A 13905-nucleotide genomic window follows, 5' to 3' on the forward strand; every position below is an offset into this window, starting at 1 on the left:
AGTGGCATGATCTCTGCTCACTGCAACCTCTGCCTCCCGGGTTCAAGCAATTTACCTGCCTCAGCCTCCTGAGTAGCTGGGATTACAGGCACACACCACTGTGCCTGGCTAAATTTTGTATTTTTAGTAGAGACAGCATTTCTCCATGTTGGCAAGGCTGGTCTTAACTCCTGGCCTCAAGTGATCTGCCTGCCTCAGCCTCCCAAAGTGCTGGGATTATAGGCGTGAGCTACTGTGCCTGGCCTTATGACCAGGTGCTGGGATCCCCAGCACCTAGAACAGTGCCTGGCATATGTGGTAGGCCCACGACAGTTGTGTGACAAGGGCAGGGATATGATGATGGGCCTCTGTACCCAGAGGCAGGCACCTGAGGAACCTCAGGGCATCGCACTGAGTACAGTTTGAGAATGAATGTTGGACCCATTTAGAACTCCTTTTTGCTGAGTGAGCTGAAGTAAGGACTAAGGTTCTTGCTCTCCCCCGACTCCCTGATTACTGGTTCTGCCCAGGTCAAGTGGAGAGAGGAATCTATGATCTACTTTTCTCTCTGGCCCTTCAGGAGGGGACATCTCTGTGTGTGTGGCACATACATCCCCAGCCCTGGCCTGATATAGGATGGGACGGTGGGAGAAATGAGGGCACTGGGTAAGGGGAAGAGGCCACCAGAGGAGTCACTGGGGAAGAACAGGGGTCTGGAGCCACAGAGTGAGAGGAAGAGGAGGAAGAAGGGACTCCTGCTGCTTTTCTCACCTCCTGGGCCAGAGCCCAGAGTCCTCATCATCTTATTTATTCAATTTGATTCATTTATTTATTCTGCAAATATGTCTAGTGCCTACTATGTGCTGGGCACCACGCTGGTGCTGGGGAGACATGGTAAATATCAGACACAATTCCAGGTCTCCAGCGGCCCCCACTATCACAGGGTGGTGAGATAAGAAACAGCCACCTCAATGCAGCCTGCGAGCACAGATGCAGCCCCTAAACCCAGGATGGGGTGGGGTCAGGGAAGGCTGCTTGGAGGAGTGTGTGTACAGTGAGGCCTGAGGGATGAGTAAGAGCTACATGGGTAAAGGGAAAGGGGGAGAGCGCTTGAGGCAGAGGGAACCGCACTTGCAAAGGCCTAGAGGTGAGAGTGAGCTTAGTGCAACCAGGCAACCACTTGACATTGTCTGCCTGCAGCATGGCAGAAGGAGGTCAAAGATGGCTTAAGAGGTCACTGGGGAACCGACAGTGAAGGGCCCAAGGGTTCCAGCCCGCTTGGGTGTGTACATACTGTGGCCACTGGTGTAGTGTTGCAGCTTGTCCGTGTACTCCGAGTCAGCACGCTCAAACCCCCGTCTTCTGGAACAAGAGCAAAGGGCTGGAGCCACCTGAAGGCGCCCAGGGAGCTGGGAGCCACAGTAGGTGATAGGGAGAGGGTGGGCAGGCCCTAGAAGCCACACCCCTGCCAGAGGGCTCCCTGCCTGCCCCTTTTGGCCCCACTTGTCCCTTCCCACTCCTCCCACCTCAAGTCCAGGTTCACATCTTCCCCAGTTCTCCCTCCAGCCAAGCCCCCTTCAAAAAGTAAAGTCATCTTCCAGCCACGGCTTCTGGCCCCAGAAACCCCAGGGGCTTCTGTCCACCTGAACTTATGGTTCAGTCTATTCTGAAATGGGGAACTCTTTAAAGAAGAAGAGAATCTTGCTTTGCATTATACCCAGCAGAAGTCAAGGAACTGGCCCCACCCTCTTGCCTTTGCTTGTACCGTCCTAGCCACTTGGGAGGTCCCTCCCCCCTCCTCCTCCCAAGTCCTCCCCGTCTTTCCAGCACCTGAGCCAGGGGGCCTGAACTCATGCAGAAAGCAGGACAATCTGTATACCCCTTCTACCACCCACTAAACTCCTAGCATCCTGCAATCTTTCTTGCCCACTGCATTAGTGTCTCAATGTGCCACCTCTTTCAATAGTGGGCTTGTCAGGGGCGATGCCTATCCCAAAGGGATGGATTGCACATGGCGGCCGCTTAGGTAGTGGGAGGCCACTTGAAGCCTTCCACTTCCTACCCACATCTCTCCCTGCAATTGTGAGAATGCCTCCTCGGTTCACCAGCACTGTAGAGGGATGACTGAATAGAGAGAGAGAAGCCATCTGGGACAGCCAGGCCTGGCCAAGCCTGGAGACCCCACCCACCTGTTACACACGATGGCGATGACAACCACAGCAATGAGGAAGACCAGGCCAGCGGCTGAGGAGCCGATGATGAGTGGCAACTTCTCCTGGATGCTTGTCTGGTACTCGGCTGGGGAGAAAGCATGGTAGGGCATTCTCAGCCTGGCTGTGGGAGTCGTAATACCCTTGTCCCCTACCCCCTGCCATGCTGCTGGGTCTCCTGGGATCCCTAGGCTCTGTTCCTGCCCCTGACAGAGCACCTGTTACCTGCCCATGCAGAAAAGGGACTGTCACTGTCTCACAAGTAACCCTGGACAAGTCCATGAACTGCTCCAATCCTCAACTTCTCATCCATAAAATGGGCATAATTCCTACATCTCAATGTTGATGTGAAAATCAACAATAATAACAGCTGACACACACACAGGCAGTTAAAAGCACAGACTCTGGAGACAGACTCTCCGGGTTTGACTCCCGATGGTGCCACTTACTATCTGTGTGATAGTAAGGCAAAGTGACTTAGTAAGGCAAAGTGACTGTGTGATAAGGCAAAGTGACTGTGTGATAAGGCAAAGTGACTTACCTCTTTGTGCCTCAGTTGCCTTATCTGTAAAATGGGGAGAAGAATATTTCCCATCTCAGGATTGTTGGGTAAAGCACTTAGAACAACACCTGGCACCTAAGCAAGCATTCAATCAATATTAACTATTCTTGTCCCTGAATGTTTTATGTGTCACTCACTGTGCTAAGTATGTTACGTATCTCGGAACAGTCCTATGATTACCCCATTTTACAGATGAAGAAACTGGGCTTAGTGAGGTCATGATGTGCCTGAGGTCACAAAGAAAGTAGCACCCCAGCCAGACATTTGAACCCAGGTCTGCTTGATCCAAGGGTGGGAGTTGAATTGGAAGAATGCAGAAGATACACTTGGCATTAGCCTGGCTCTTGGAAACCACCACTCAATGCCATTAACACTATCATTGATTTACATTTTATTATTTTTACTTCTTTTTTTTTTTTTTTTTTGGAGTGGGAGTTTCACTCTTGTCACTAGGCTGGAGTGAAATGGCATGATCTCGGCTCACTGCAACCTCTGCTTCCCGGGTTCAAGCGATTCTCCTGTCTCAGTCTCCCCAGTAGCTGTGACTACAGGTGCCTGCCATCACACCCGGCTGATTTTGTAGTTTTAGTAGAGATGAGGTTTCACCATGTTGGCCAGGCTGGTCTCAAACTCCTGACCTCAGGTGATCCACCCGCCTTGGCCTCCCATAGTGCTGGGATTACAGGTGTGAGCCACCGCACCTAGCTATTTTTACTTCTCATCTGTCTCACTGACCAGAACAGGAACTTGCTGAGATCAGGGATGTGCTCTGGGACCTTAGTGCCCACACTTGGCCTGGTAAGTGGCAAGGCCTCAGCCACATTTGTTGAATTAATAAAAGGATCTTGGGACAGTCTCCCAGTTCCCAGTCAATGACACTCACCCAACATGGAAAAAGGCTTAGAGAGGTGAAAAAAGCTGCCACGAGGAACAGAAAGATTACAGAGGAGGTGAGTGCTGGAAGAGATGGTAGAGCCATAGGGAGGATTTTTGTGATAAGGCAAGAATTTAGGAGTCCAGGAGCCTCTGAAATGTTCAACCAGGCAAAGGCCAAGGCACACCTAGTGGTTAGAGCAGATACTAAGAGAGGATGCTGGAATCTGGTCAGATAGAGCCACCCTGGAGTTTGACTGGCTGGTAAAAGGGATTCCAGACACACAGCAATGACAAACTATGACTTATCTACCATCTGGTGAGTGCTGATATGCTTGGGACTTAGTGCCAACCCTGTGCTAGGTCTCTTATTCTTACACTAGTTTGATAATGATAGTGATAATGAGATCATTGTTATCACCCCCATTTATAAATGAGAAAGCTGAGGGTTGGAGAGGTAAGGTGACTTGTTCAGGCACATACAGTTAGGGCTAAATCAGAAATGGAATCCTCATTTCTTTGGCTTCAGAGCCCACATTCTTTAAACTGTGCTGCTTCTAAAGATTATTAGAGCAGGAATGGTGCTTAGAGACCATGTAGTTCCAGAGTAGTAAACGTAGCACACAGGTTACAATCTCCCATTCCCTTGCCTGGAGCAGACAGTACTAATCTATCCCAGAACTTCTTCCTGCTGAACTCGGATGCAGCTTCAGAATCCTTCTCAGTCCAGTTGTAAGTCACTGGAGTTGTGTATGGATAAAATATGCTTACTCTCTCAGATTGAATGTGATGCTTTCATTTTATAGATGAGAAAAAATTGGACCAAGGAATGCATGACTTGCTCAGAGTGGCTCTGGAAGTTAGGGCTGAGCTCCCCAGAGTCCTGGGAAAGGAAGTGGCCTGGCTGACACAACGGGAACAGAAACAGGGCTTTTATATATGGTTGTGCACAAAGGTTCGAAATTAGGAGGGAGGGAGGGCTGACATCTAGAAGGGAGTGCCTTTTCTAATCTGCACAAAGGTGCTTCATGGGAATGGTGACCCTTGAGTTTGTTCTGTTTGTGGAGTCTGTGCCCTCCTCTTGCCTGCTGGACTCTGCTCACCTTCTGTCATGGTCTGGAAGTACATCTTGCCGCTGTAGCGCCCGTAGCCTGCCACGGTGCGTGCCCGCACCTGGAAGACATAGATGGCGCCGGCTTTGAGGCCCTGCACGGTGACCGTGTTGGTGGGGCTTTTTATGGCTGTGGCGTTGTACTCACTGAGCTCCTGCCGAGGAACAGAGAAGAAAATTAGTGAGGTTGTGGCTCATAGTGGGCCCAGAGCCCACTGCCTGCTCCTGCCACATTGGGGGCAGGTCTGGCCATTGGATAAACATCTATGGTTCCCAATTCTTCATCCCCTCCCTTTAATAGAATTATGCCTTTTGCCATGTTACTTTTCAACACTGCCCACAAAAGTAGGCAGATTATATGTCTCTGTCTTATGGATGTTGAATTTGTCCACATGACTTGTGTTGGCCACTGGAACATTCTAGTGGACTTGATGCAAGCAGAGGCTTTACAGATCCCTGCCAATTTGTCTTGGCCTCTTGTGCTTCTGCCATGAGAGGAACTTGCACTGGGTAACCACTGGCTCCAGCATGAGAAACAGGAGGAGACCATGACCCAACTCTTAGGATGAAACAGGGCCACCCTTATTGACCCACAGACATAAACCCATGGCCAAGAAAAATAGCCACTTGTTGGAAGGTGTTGGATTTTTGGGATTGTTTGTTTTGCAGTGTTATCTCAGGAAAAGCTGACTAATACGCATGTATTGAGTGGTTCCTATGTGCAGACCCTGAGGACTATACTGTGAGTTCTTGGAGACTGAACGGAGAAGGCCCATCTCATTCACTTCTGCATCCCCTTCCCTGCCCTATGCCTTGATGAGTTAAGCATAAGAGCCCTTGTTCAGCCTCAGCACACTTGGGTGAGTCAAGAACTAAGGTCCAGATGGGAAAATGATGCTCAGGGTCACTATCAGTTCAGGGTTGCTTTGAGATTCAAAACCAGGCTGGATACGGTGGCTCACACCTGTAATCCCAGAACTCTGGGAGACCAGGGTGGGAGGATCACTTGAGCCCAGTAGTTTGAGACCAGTCTGGGCAACATACCAAGACCCTTTCTCTAAAAAAAAAAAAAAAAAAAAAAAAAAAATTAGCTGGGCATGGAGATACATACTTGTGGTCCCAGCTACTTGGGAGGCTGAGGTTAAAGGATCACTTGAGCTTGGGAGGTCAAGGCCACAGTAAGCCATGATTGTGCCACTGCACTCTAGCCTGGGCAACAGAGCAAAACCCTATCTAAAAAAATACAACCAAAAAAAAAAAAAAAATGAAACCAGACTCTTGCATGGAGCCACTTCTATCTAATGTCCATGCCTTTGGGTACCCCAAACCTAGTGTCTTCTCCTTTGAGAGATGAAGAACACCAATTTTGGCTTCCTGAATGCTACCCAGGGCGATCCAAGGAGTCTAGGACAGGACAAAGATCCAGCTGCTGCAGTGGGAGTGGAGATGTGGTTGGATCAGATACAGATGATGCTCGTTTAGGCATCTGTCAGCTGCCCGGCAAAACTTCCACAAATACCCTCTTTGCACTAGGCTGGGACTGGGGTTCTACAGGGAGCTAAGGCACAGGCCCTGGCCTTGGAGAGCTCCTGGCCTTGGAGAGCTCAGTCCAGAAAAGCAAGCATGTGAGGATCCCAACCCTTTGAAGATCATGAAGCTCCTGAGACAATTTTTTTCTGATGAAAATCTGTGAATGCTTATCCAGAAAAACACACACCTAGTTGTACATGCCAGTCACATACACATCACAGAGTGCACGGAGCCCTTGAAAACCTTCCCAAAACAATGAAGATTCAGTGCGTGCAACGTTATTACAGGCTTTATAGCATGGAGGTTAAGATCACAAGCTGGAGCCAGACTTCTTGGGTTCAAATCCTGGCTCTACTATATATTACCTCTGTGACCTTGGGCAAGTTCCTTAACTTCTCTGTGTCTTCATCTGTAAAAGGGGGATAGTAACAGTAGCTACCTCAGAGTTTGTTCGGATAATAAAATGAATCAATAGGTATAACAGGCTCACACTGTTATACCTCGGTAAGCACATACCGAGGGGCATGTGACCTGGTCTGGGACGGGGGCTGCATTAGTCCCTTCTCATGCTGCTATACACACATACCCAAGACTAGGTAATTTATAAAGGAAAGAGGTTAAATTGACCCACAGTTCCTCATGCCTGGGGAGGCCTCAGGAAACTTACAACCATGGCAGAAGAAGAAGCAAACACATACTTCTTCACATGGTGGCAGGAGAGAGAAGTGCCGAGCAAAGGGGGAAAAGCCCCTTATAAAACCATCAGATCTTGTGCAAACTCACTCACTATCATGAGAAAAGCATGGGGGTAACCACCCCCGTGATTCAATTACCTCCTACTAGGTCCCTCTCACAACAGGTGGGGATTATGGGAACTTCAATTCAAGATGAGATTTGGGCAGGGACACAGCCAAACCATATCAGGGGCTACCAGGTGAAGTCAGGAAAGCTCCCTCGTGAGTGGGGGTCACTGGAATGGGATCTCAAAGAACAAATAGGAACCACCCAGACAAAGATGTGCATGCCTGGCAGAAGGGGCAGCAGGTTCAGAGGAAAGGAGAGGAGAAAAAGCTTGGGATATAGGGGATATGAAGGGGGCTGACTTGAAGATGTGTCTCTACCACCCCCATAACAGGGGGAGGCAGGGATAGCTGGGTGGGGCAGCAGCAGAGAGGAAGTCTCTTTTGCCAAGCCAGATCATCTGCCTCCTCCTCCAGGAAGCCTCCTTGACATCCCAGCCAGATGCACCTCTTCCTTCTCAGTCCCAGAGCACTTGCTGTGGGTGCCACAGGAGGGGGTTTCTGCTATGCCCCCTCAAATTCCGGCTGAGGCTCCTCTCGCCCCCTTGACTCTAAGCCCATGAGGGAGGGCTTGTGTTTGTTCCCCTGTACCAAGTTTGGGGTCCCTCACACAAAGTTCTTCTCCAGTGCCCACAGGGTGAAGGCTGACTCCTTAGCCTGGCATTCCAGACCCTTCATGACCCACCATTGTGCAGTCTCTCCTGCGACATCCCTAATGTTTCCTAGGTTCCTGCCATCCCTAACTCTTTCCCCCTTCCTTGGTAGAGCTGCCAGATTTAGCAAACACAAATATAGGATGCTGCTCAGTCAAATTTAAATTTCAGATGAACAACAAATACGTTTTGGTATAAGTACGCCCCGTGCAATATTTGGGACATATTTGTACTAAAACATTTATTTTTAAAAAATTCAAATGTAATCACGTGTCTTCTATTTTATCTAGCAACTCTACCTTCCATGGACACTCTTGAGTTTTTGCAAGCACTGTTGCCCCTGTCTGAAATACCCTTTCCTCACTTGTCTTGCAGTGTCCTACTCATCATTCAAGACTCAGCGCAAGTGCCACCTCTGCTGGGGAGACTTCCCAGATGTCCCAGCCAGGGGTTGCAGGTCCAAATTGTCTCCTCTCCCACCTATTGTCCTAATATACCTGTCCATCTTCTTTAAGGATGTGGATTTCCTGAGGCCAGGGACCATGTCTTGCTCATCTCTGGATCCCCCCAGGTTTGCCACACAGTAAGTGTTCACTAATTATTGACATAATGAATGAACATTAAACTGGTATTCAAAAATCTACAAAACCTGGGATGCAGTACCAGACATGGACACTAAGTGCCACTGTACAACATGGGCTCTGCTCAGACTTGAAAACAGGTTAGATTCTGTAAACTGGGTGGGTGCCCACTTAGAGATGTTGGAGGTTTTAAGCCCCTGATTATGTGAGGGAGATGGGAGGCGGCTGATGGTTCCATAGGTGCCTCATGAGAGTGAGGAACCAACCTGAGCAGCTCCCTTCATTAAAGCTGGGCAAAGGATTGGAAGCTGTTTCATTTTTCATTTTTGTCTCTCTCTCTGTCTGTCTATATTTTTGAGACAGGGTGTTGCTCTGTGACCCAGGCTGGAGTGCAGTGGCGCGATTATGGCCCATTGCAGCCTCGACCTCCCAGACACAAGCGATCCTCCCACCTCAGCCTCCCTAGTAGCTAGGACTACAGGCACATACCATCACACCCGGCTAATTTTTGTATTTTTGGTAGAGACAGGGTTTCATCATGTTACCCAGGCTGGTCTGGAGCTCCTGGACTCAAATGATCTACCCGTCTCAGCTTCCCAAAGTGCTGGGATTACAGACATGAGTCACTGTACCCAGCTGGAAGCTGCTTCATATCCTTGTTTTTTCACTTGATTGCATTGTGACCTTGGGAAAGACCCTTCACTTCCCTGAGCCCGTTTTCTATTCCAAATAAATGGAACAATAAATGCCAAGCTCTCAGGGCTGTTGTGAAGATAAAATTTGATCAGGTAGTGCCTGGCACATTGGAGATGCCCTAGAGACGCCAATTCCCTTCGGTCTCTCCTCTCCCTGGGGTACCTTTATCTGAACAGTGATTAAGCACCAAGGGACGATGGGAAGAGATTCAGTATGAAATCCACTAGTCCTTAGTCTGAGCACTTACCTGGTAGCTTAGGGCCAGTGAGGCATTGGGTGCATGTCTTAAGCCTTCCAGGCCTCAGTTTTCTCATCTCTAAAGTGGGTTAATGCAAGTAGGTACCATAAAAGGTGGTTTTGGAGATTTAAAAGGAAAATACAGGTAAAGCTTTTTTAGCACAGTCTCTAGCACATAAAAAGACTTAATAAATGTTGGCTCCTACCATCACTGTTATCATCAAAACCATTATAGAGGCCAGGTGCAGTGGCTCATGCCTGTAATCCCAGCACTTTGTGAGGCCGAGGGCTGGATCACCTGAGGTCAGGAGTCCGAGACCAGCCTGACCAACATGGTGAAACTCTATCTCTACTAAAAATACAAAAAATTAGCCGAGCGTGGTGGCACATGCCTGTAATCCCAGCTACTTGGGAGACTGAGGCTGGAGAATCACTTGAACCCGGGAGACGGAGGTTGCAGTGAGCTTGCGTCATGACACTCCAGCCTGGGCAACAAGAGCAAAACTCTGTTGTCACACACACACACACACAAAAACAAAAAACCCAAAAAACAAACAAACAAAACATTATAGAGTAAGCCCTTTCCCATGTTCATTAAATGGATGGATGAATGCAAAAGTGAATGAATGAGTGGACAAACCTCTCCAGGTAGATCCTACTCCAGGTACTGGGCAACAAGCTGAATATGGCCTGAACTTTCATAATTTCACCCCCCATCCTCCAACCTTTGCTCCTTCTGCCTGGAATGTCCTTCCTCTTCACTTTCTGTTAAATAAATTCTAAAATTGATGTGGGCTACCAGGGGCCATCGACCACAGGTGGCCTCATGAATGGCTCTTCTCCTTGAGTTCTTGGGGGACCAGTGGGATCCTGAACCTGTGTGCTTTGGGGTAGCTGCCAAAGGAGGCCACCTCCCCTGGGGCATTGGAACTGACGGAAGCAGCCAGGCCTGGGTCTGCACAAGGCCACCGCCATTCATCAGTGGCCTCCAGAAGCCATCTAGCAACGCAGTTGTCAGCTCTGGACTCCAGGCAGGCTGGGAAATCCCAGTGGGGCTTGGGGAAGGCCAAACGGAGGGCCCGCTCCTAGAGAGCCCTTTCTGAAGAAGGAAAGGAGTGGGAAAGAGGTGGAGGTGGGGGCCGCACAGGCCTGCAGGGCTCAGTATCTGACTTCCCTTCCTAGAAGATTGGAGCATTCAGGAAAGAATCTAATAGCAGACACAAGGAGGATTCCCGGGTTAGGTAACAGCCGGCTGTGGACTTGCTGGAATAAATCCTACCACCTGCAGCCTAGCTGTCCCTTCCTGGTGGTGGTGGCTGGCATATCACAGACTTGTCTGAGAGGTCAGGGAGAGACATGACTCTTGGTTCTGCTCCTACCCCTCTGCCAGCACCTCCTCTAATATTTTCATCAACTCCGCTTTCTTCCCCTCCTTAAACCCTGGCATTCTCCAGGATCCTATCTTCTGGTTCTTCCTCTGCACACTCTCCTGGCTGCTGTTCTCTATCCTCCCTGAACCCCAACCCCTTTGCCCCAGTAAGCACCACACCTACAAATCACAAACCTGCATCTGCCCCAGGAAAAGGCACCTCCATCTCCTAGGAGTCACCCTTCACATTTCCCGGGTCCTCCGGGCTTTAAAATATAGACTTTGCTGGCTGGGCACGGTGGCTCACCCCTGTAATCCCAGCACTTTGGGTGGCTGAGGTGGGCGGATCACCTGAGGTCGGAAGTTTGAGACCAGCCTGATCAACATGGAGAAACCCCGTCTCTACTTAAAATACAAAATTAGCCGGGCATGGTGGTGCATGCCTGTAATTCCAGCTACTTGGAAGGCTGAGGCAGGAGAATCGCTTGAATCCGGGAGGCAGAGGTTGTGGTGAGCCGAGATTGTGCCACTGCACTCCAGCCTGGGCAACAAGTGTGAAACTCTGTCTCAAAAAAAAAAAAAAAAAAAAAGACTCTGCTGGCATTTGCCATCTCCACTGCCAACTCCCCCAGCCCATGCTACCTACCATCATTTCTCACTTAGCGTCCCCTGGGAGCCCTGTACAGGCGCTCCCTGTGTCTCCATGTCTCCCTGGAATGCATTCTCCACACAGCAAGCTACAGGGATCTTTAAAGGAATCTGAGTCAGATTGCATAATTCCAGAGCCATCCGATCATACTTTAAATCGAATCCAGACTCCCAAGGCTGGAAGGCCCTTGACAATTAGCCCAGCCTCCCTCCCAACCTCCTCCCCTGATGCTCCCGCTTCTGCTTCTGCCACACTTGCCTTGTCTGTTTCCTGAATGCAGCCCACACATCTCTGCCCTAGGGCCTTTGCACCTGCGATTCCTGATGCCTAGAACAACTGTGTTCCCACCTGCGCGTTTGTCCGGTGAACTCCTAGCATCTTTCAAGACTCAGCTTAAGTGTCACTGAATGAAGGCTTTCCCTCACTCATGCTAGGACTGTGGGCCCCTATTGGTGCCCTCCCGGGACCTTTGCTGACCCTTCTGTGGCTAGTGTCAAACCTTGTCTCATGGCTCTCAGTGTCTGACTCTTTTTCCCTGGACTGTGAAGTCCCTGAGGCCTCCGAGCCACCTGGTCACCCTCAGGATTCCTGGTACCCAGCTTAGTGCCTGACCCAAAGCTGGTGAGAGTGAAAGTTGAGTGAACCAGTGTCCATCTCCCCACTGGCAGATGCCAAGCTGTCCCTCTCTGTACCCCAGGCCCTGGGGGAGGGACTGAAAGAAGTAGGACCACGTCTCATCACAGGTGTACCTCAGGCTGTCACACCTTCAGCCTCTTACCACCTGACCCCCCTCACCATTTATGCCTAACGTTCTCCATGGCAGGGACTGGTCCTGTCTACCTCTTAAAGGTCATCCCAGAAGCATCCCTGGGGAAAAAAATCTGGGAGGCAGGAGAGCCAAGTAAAGAGGGAGACCATAGGTGCAAATCCTTGCTGGATCCTCTTGGGCAAGTTATGGAACTTCTCTGTGCCTCAGATTCCCCTTCCATCCAATGGGGTGAAGAACCATGTGGTGAGGATAAATGAGATGCTAGAGGTGACGTGCTTAGCACATAGCAAGTGCTCATGAAATGTGAGCAGATGGTAACCTTGGCTGCTGCAGATCCTGCAGGTCCTGCCAACCCCAGCAGCGGCCTAGGGATGCTCGGGCAGCGGTGGAAAGTAGGGCAGAGCTGCCTCCCGGTTCACACCTCCAGCAGCCTCCCCAGGCCTGCCCGCTGTGGTAGGAAATGGGTCGCAGGCAGGACCTGCCCTGGGATTCCTCATTTCCGTTGCCCGTCTTTGGGGACTAACACTTTCAGTTTCATTTAATCACAAAGCTTCTTAATTAGTTTTTTTTTTTTTTTTTTTTTGCCTTTTGGGGTTCTGAGTTGCTAAGCTATTCCTGCTGCGGGGAGCAGAGATGCTGGCTCCTGCAGAGCCTGGGAGCGGCTGGTTTGGTGACCCAGGACTCCGGCTCCTTCGAGGCCCTCCAGGGCCCACTGAGGGGTGGGGCTGCTTCCCTCACACCACCCACAGCTCAGGCCCTCGTGTGTCCACTTCCTGAGTCATCCAACAAACAGCTCTTGAGTACCTACTGTGTGCCAGGCGCTGGGGACACAGCAGAGATCATGGCAAGATCTTCACCCTCAAGGAACTTACTAACTAGCTCAATGTAGAGGTAGTAAATACCCAATTACTCCATAACACTTAAAAAATGATAATTGTGATAAATGCTATGCAGAAGGGCAAGACACAAGGAGAAGATGAAATGGGGCGCTGGATGGCATCTGGGCAGTGATGGAGGGCTTCTCTGAGGAGGTGATGTTAGGCTGAGATCTGGAAGGTTGAGTCAGACCTGGCCAGGTGGAGAATGTAGGGATAGGAGCAGTTTAGACAGAAGGAATTCATCCATTTATCTACCCATCCATATCCAGCCACCCATTGGTTCCCTCTTTTTTTTTTTTTTTGAGACAGCATCTCACTCTGTCACCCAGGCTGGAGTGCAGTGGTGCGATCTTGGCTCACTGCAACCTCCGTCTCCTGTGTTCAAGTGATTCTCCTGCTTCAGCTTCCTGAGTAGCTGGGATTACAGGTGTGCACCACCACGCCGGGCTAATTTTTGTATTTTCAGTAGAGATGGGGTTTCACCATGTTGGTCAGGCCCGTGATCCACCCACCTTGGCCTCCCAAAGTGCTGGGATTACAGGCGTGCGCCACCATGCCCAGATAATTTTTGTATTTTTAGTAGAGATGGGGTTTTGCTATGTTGGCCAGGCTGGTCTCGAACTCCTGACCTCAGGTGATCCGCCCGTCTCAGCCTCCCAAAGTGCTGGGATTACAGGCGTGAGCCACCGCGCCCAGCCAGTTCCCTTTTTCATTCACAGGCTCCATCACTCATGTCTCTCATTCATTCACACAATTCATTCCTTCAGTGTCCATGGCCCCCTGCAGGAGACACAGGCACCCTCCGCCCACATGCGGTGCTCTAAGAGAGGGGCAGAGTCCATGTTCACTTGTGGCAGAGGTGACATTTGGGAGGGACCCTGAAGATTCCAACAGGCAGAGATGAGGGGAGGATGAGGGAAAAGGGTGGGCAGTGAGGTGGGTGGGTGGGGGGACGGCAGGCATGAAGTCCCAGGAGGTGTTTGGGGGCCAGGGCACAAGGGAAAGGAT

The 13905-nt window shown here is 50.2% G+C and overlaps 1 protein-coding gene across 5 annotated transcripts in view; it reads right to left on the reverse strand.

Moving 5' to 3' along the window:
• The window catches only part of EPHB2 (EPH receptor B2), a 210052-nt gene that overhangs the window by 23416 nt on the left and 172731 nt on the right, over nt 1-13905 (reverse strand). For 3 of the 5 annotated variants that reach the window (XM_063804398.1, XM_063804404.1, XM_016956078.4), the window contains exons 7-9: nt 4728-4890; nt 2169-2277; nt 1274-1338 (exon numbers count right to left, since the gene is read on the reverse strand). In XM_063804398.1, coding sequence (XP_063660468.1) covers nt 1274-1338; nt 2169-2277; nt 4728-4890 — 337 coding nt within the window. Of the gene's footprint in view, nt 1-1273; nt 1342-2168; nt 2278-2730; nt 2755-4727; nt 4891-13905 lie in introns of all 5 variants that reach the window. The other 2 variants (XM_016956067.4, XM_016956064.4) reach the window with 2 other exon arrangements.

Source organism: Pan troglodytes, chromosome 1, assembly GCF_028858775.2.
Source record: "Pan troglodytes isolate AG18354 chromosome 1, NHGRI_mPanTro3-v2.0_pri, whole genome shotgun sequence".
NCBI classification, from domain to species: Eukaryota; Metazoa; Chordata; class Mammalia; order Primates; family Hominidae; genus Pan; species Pan troglodytes.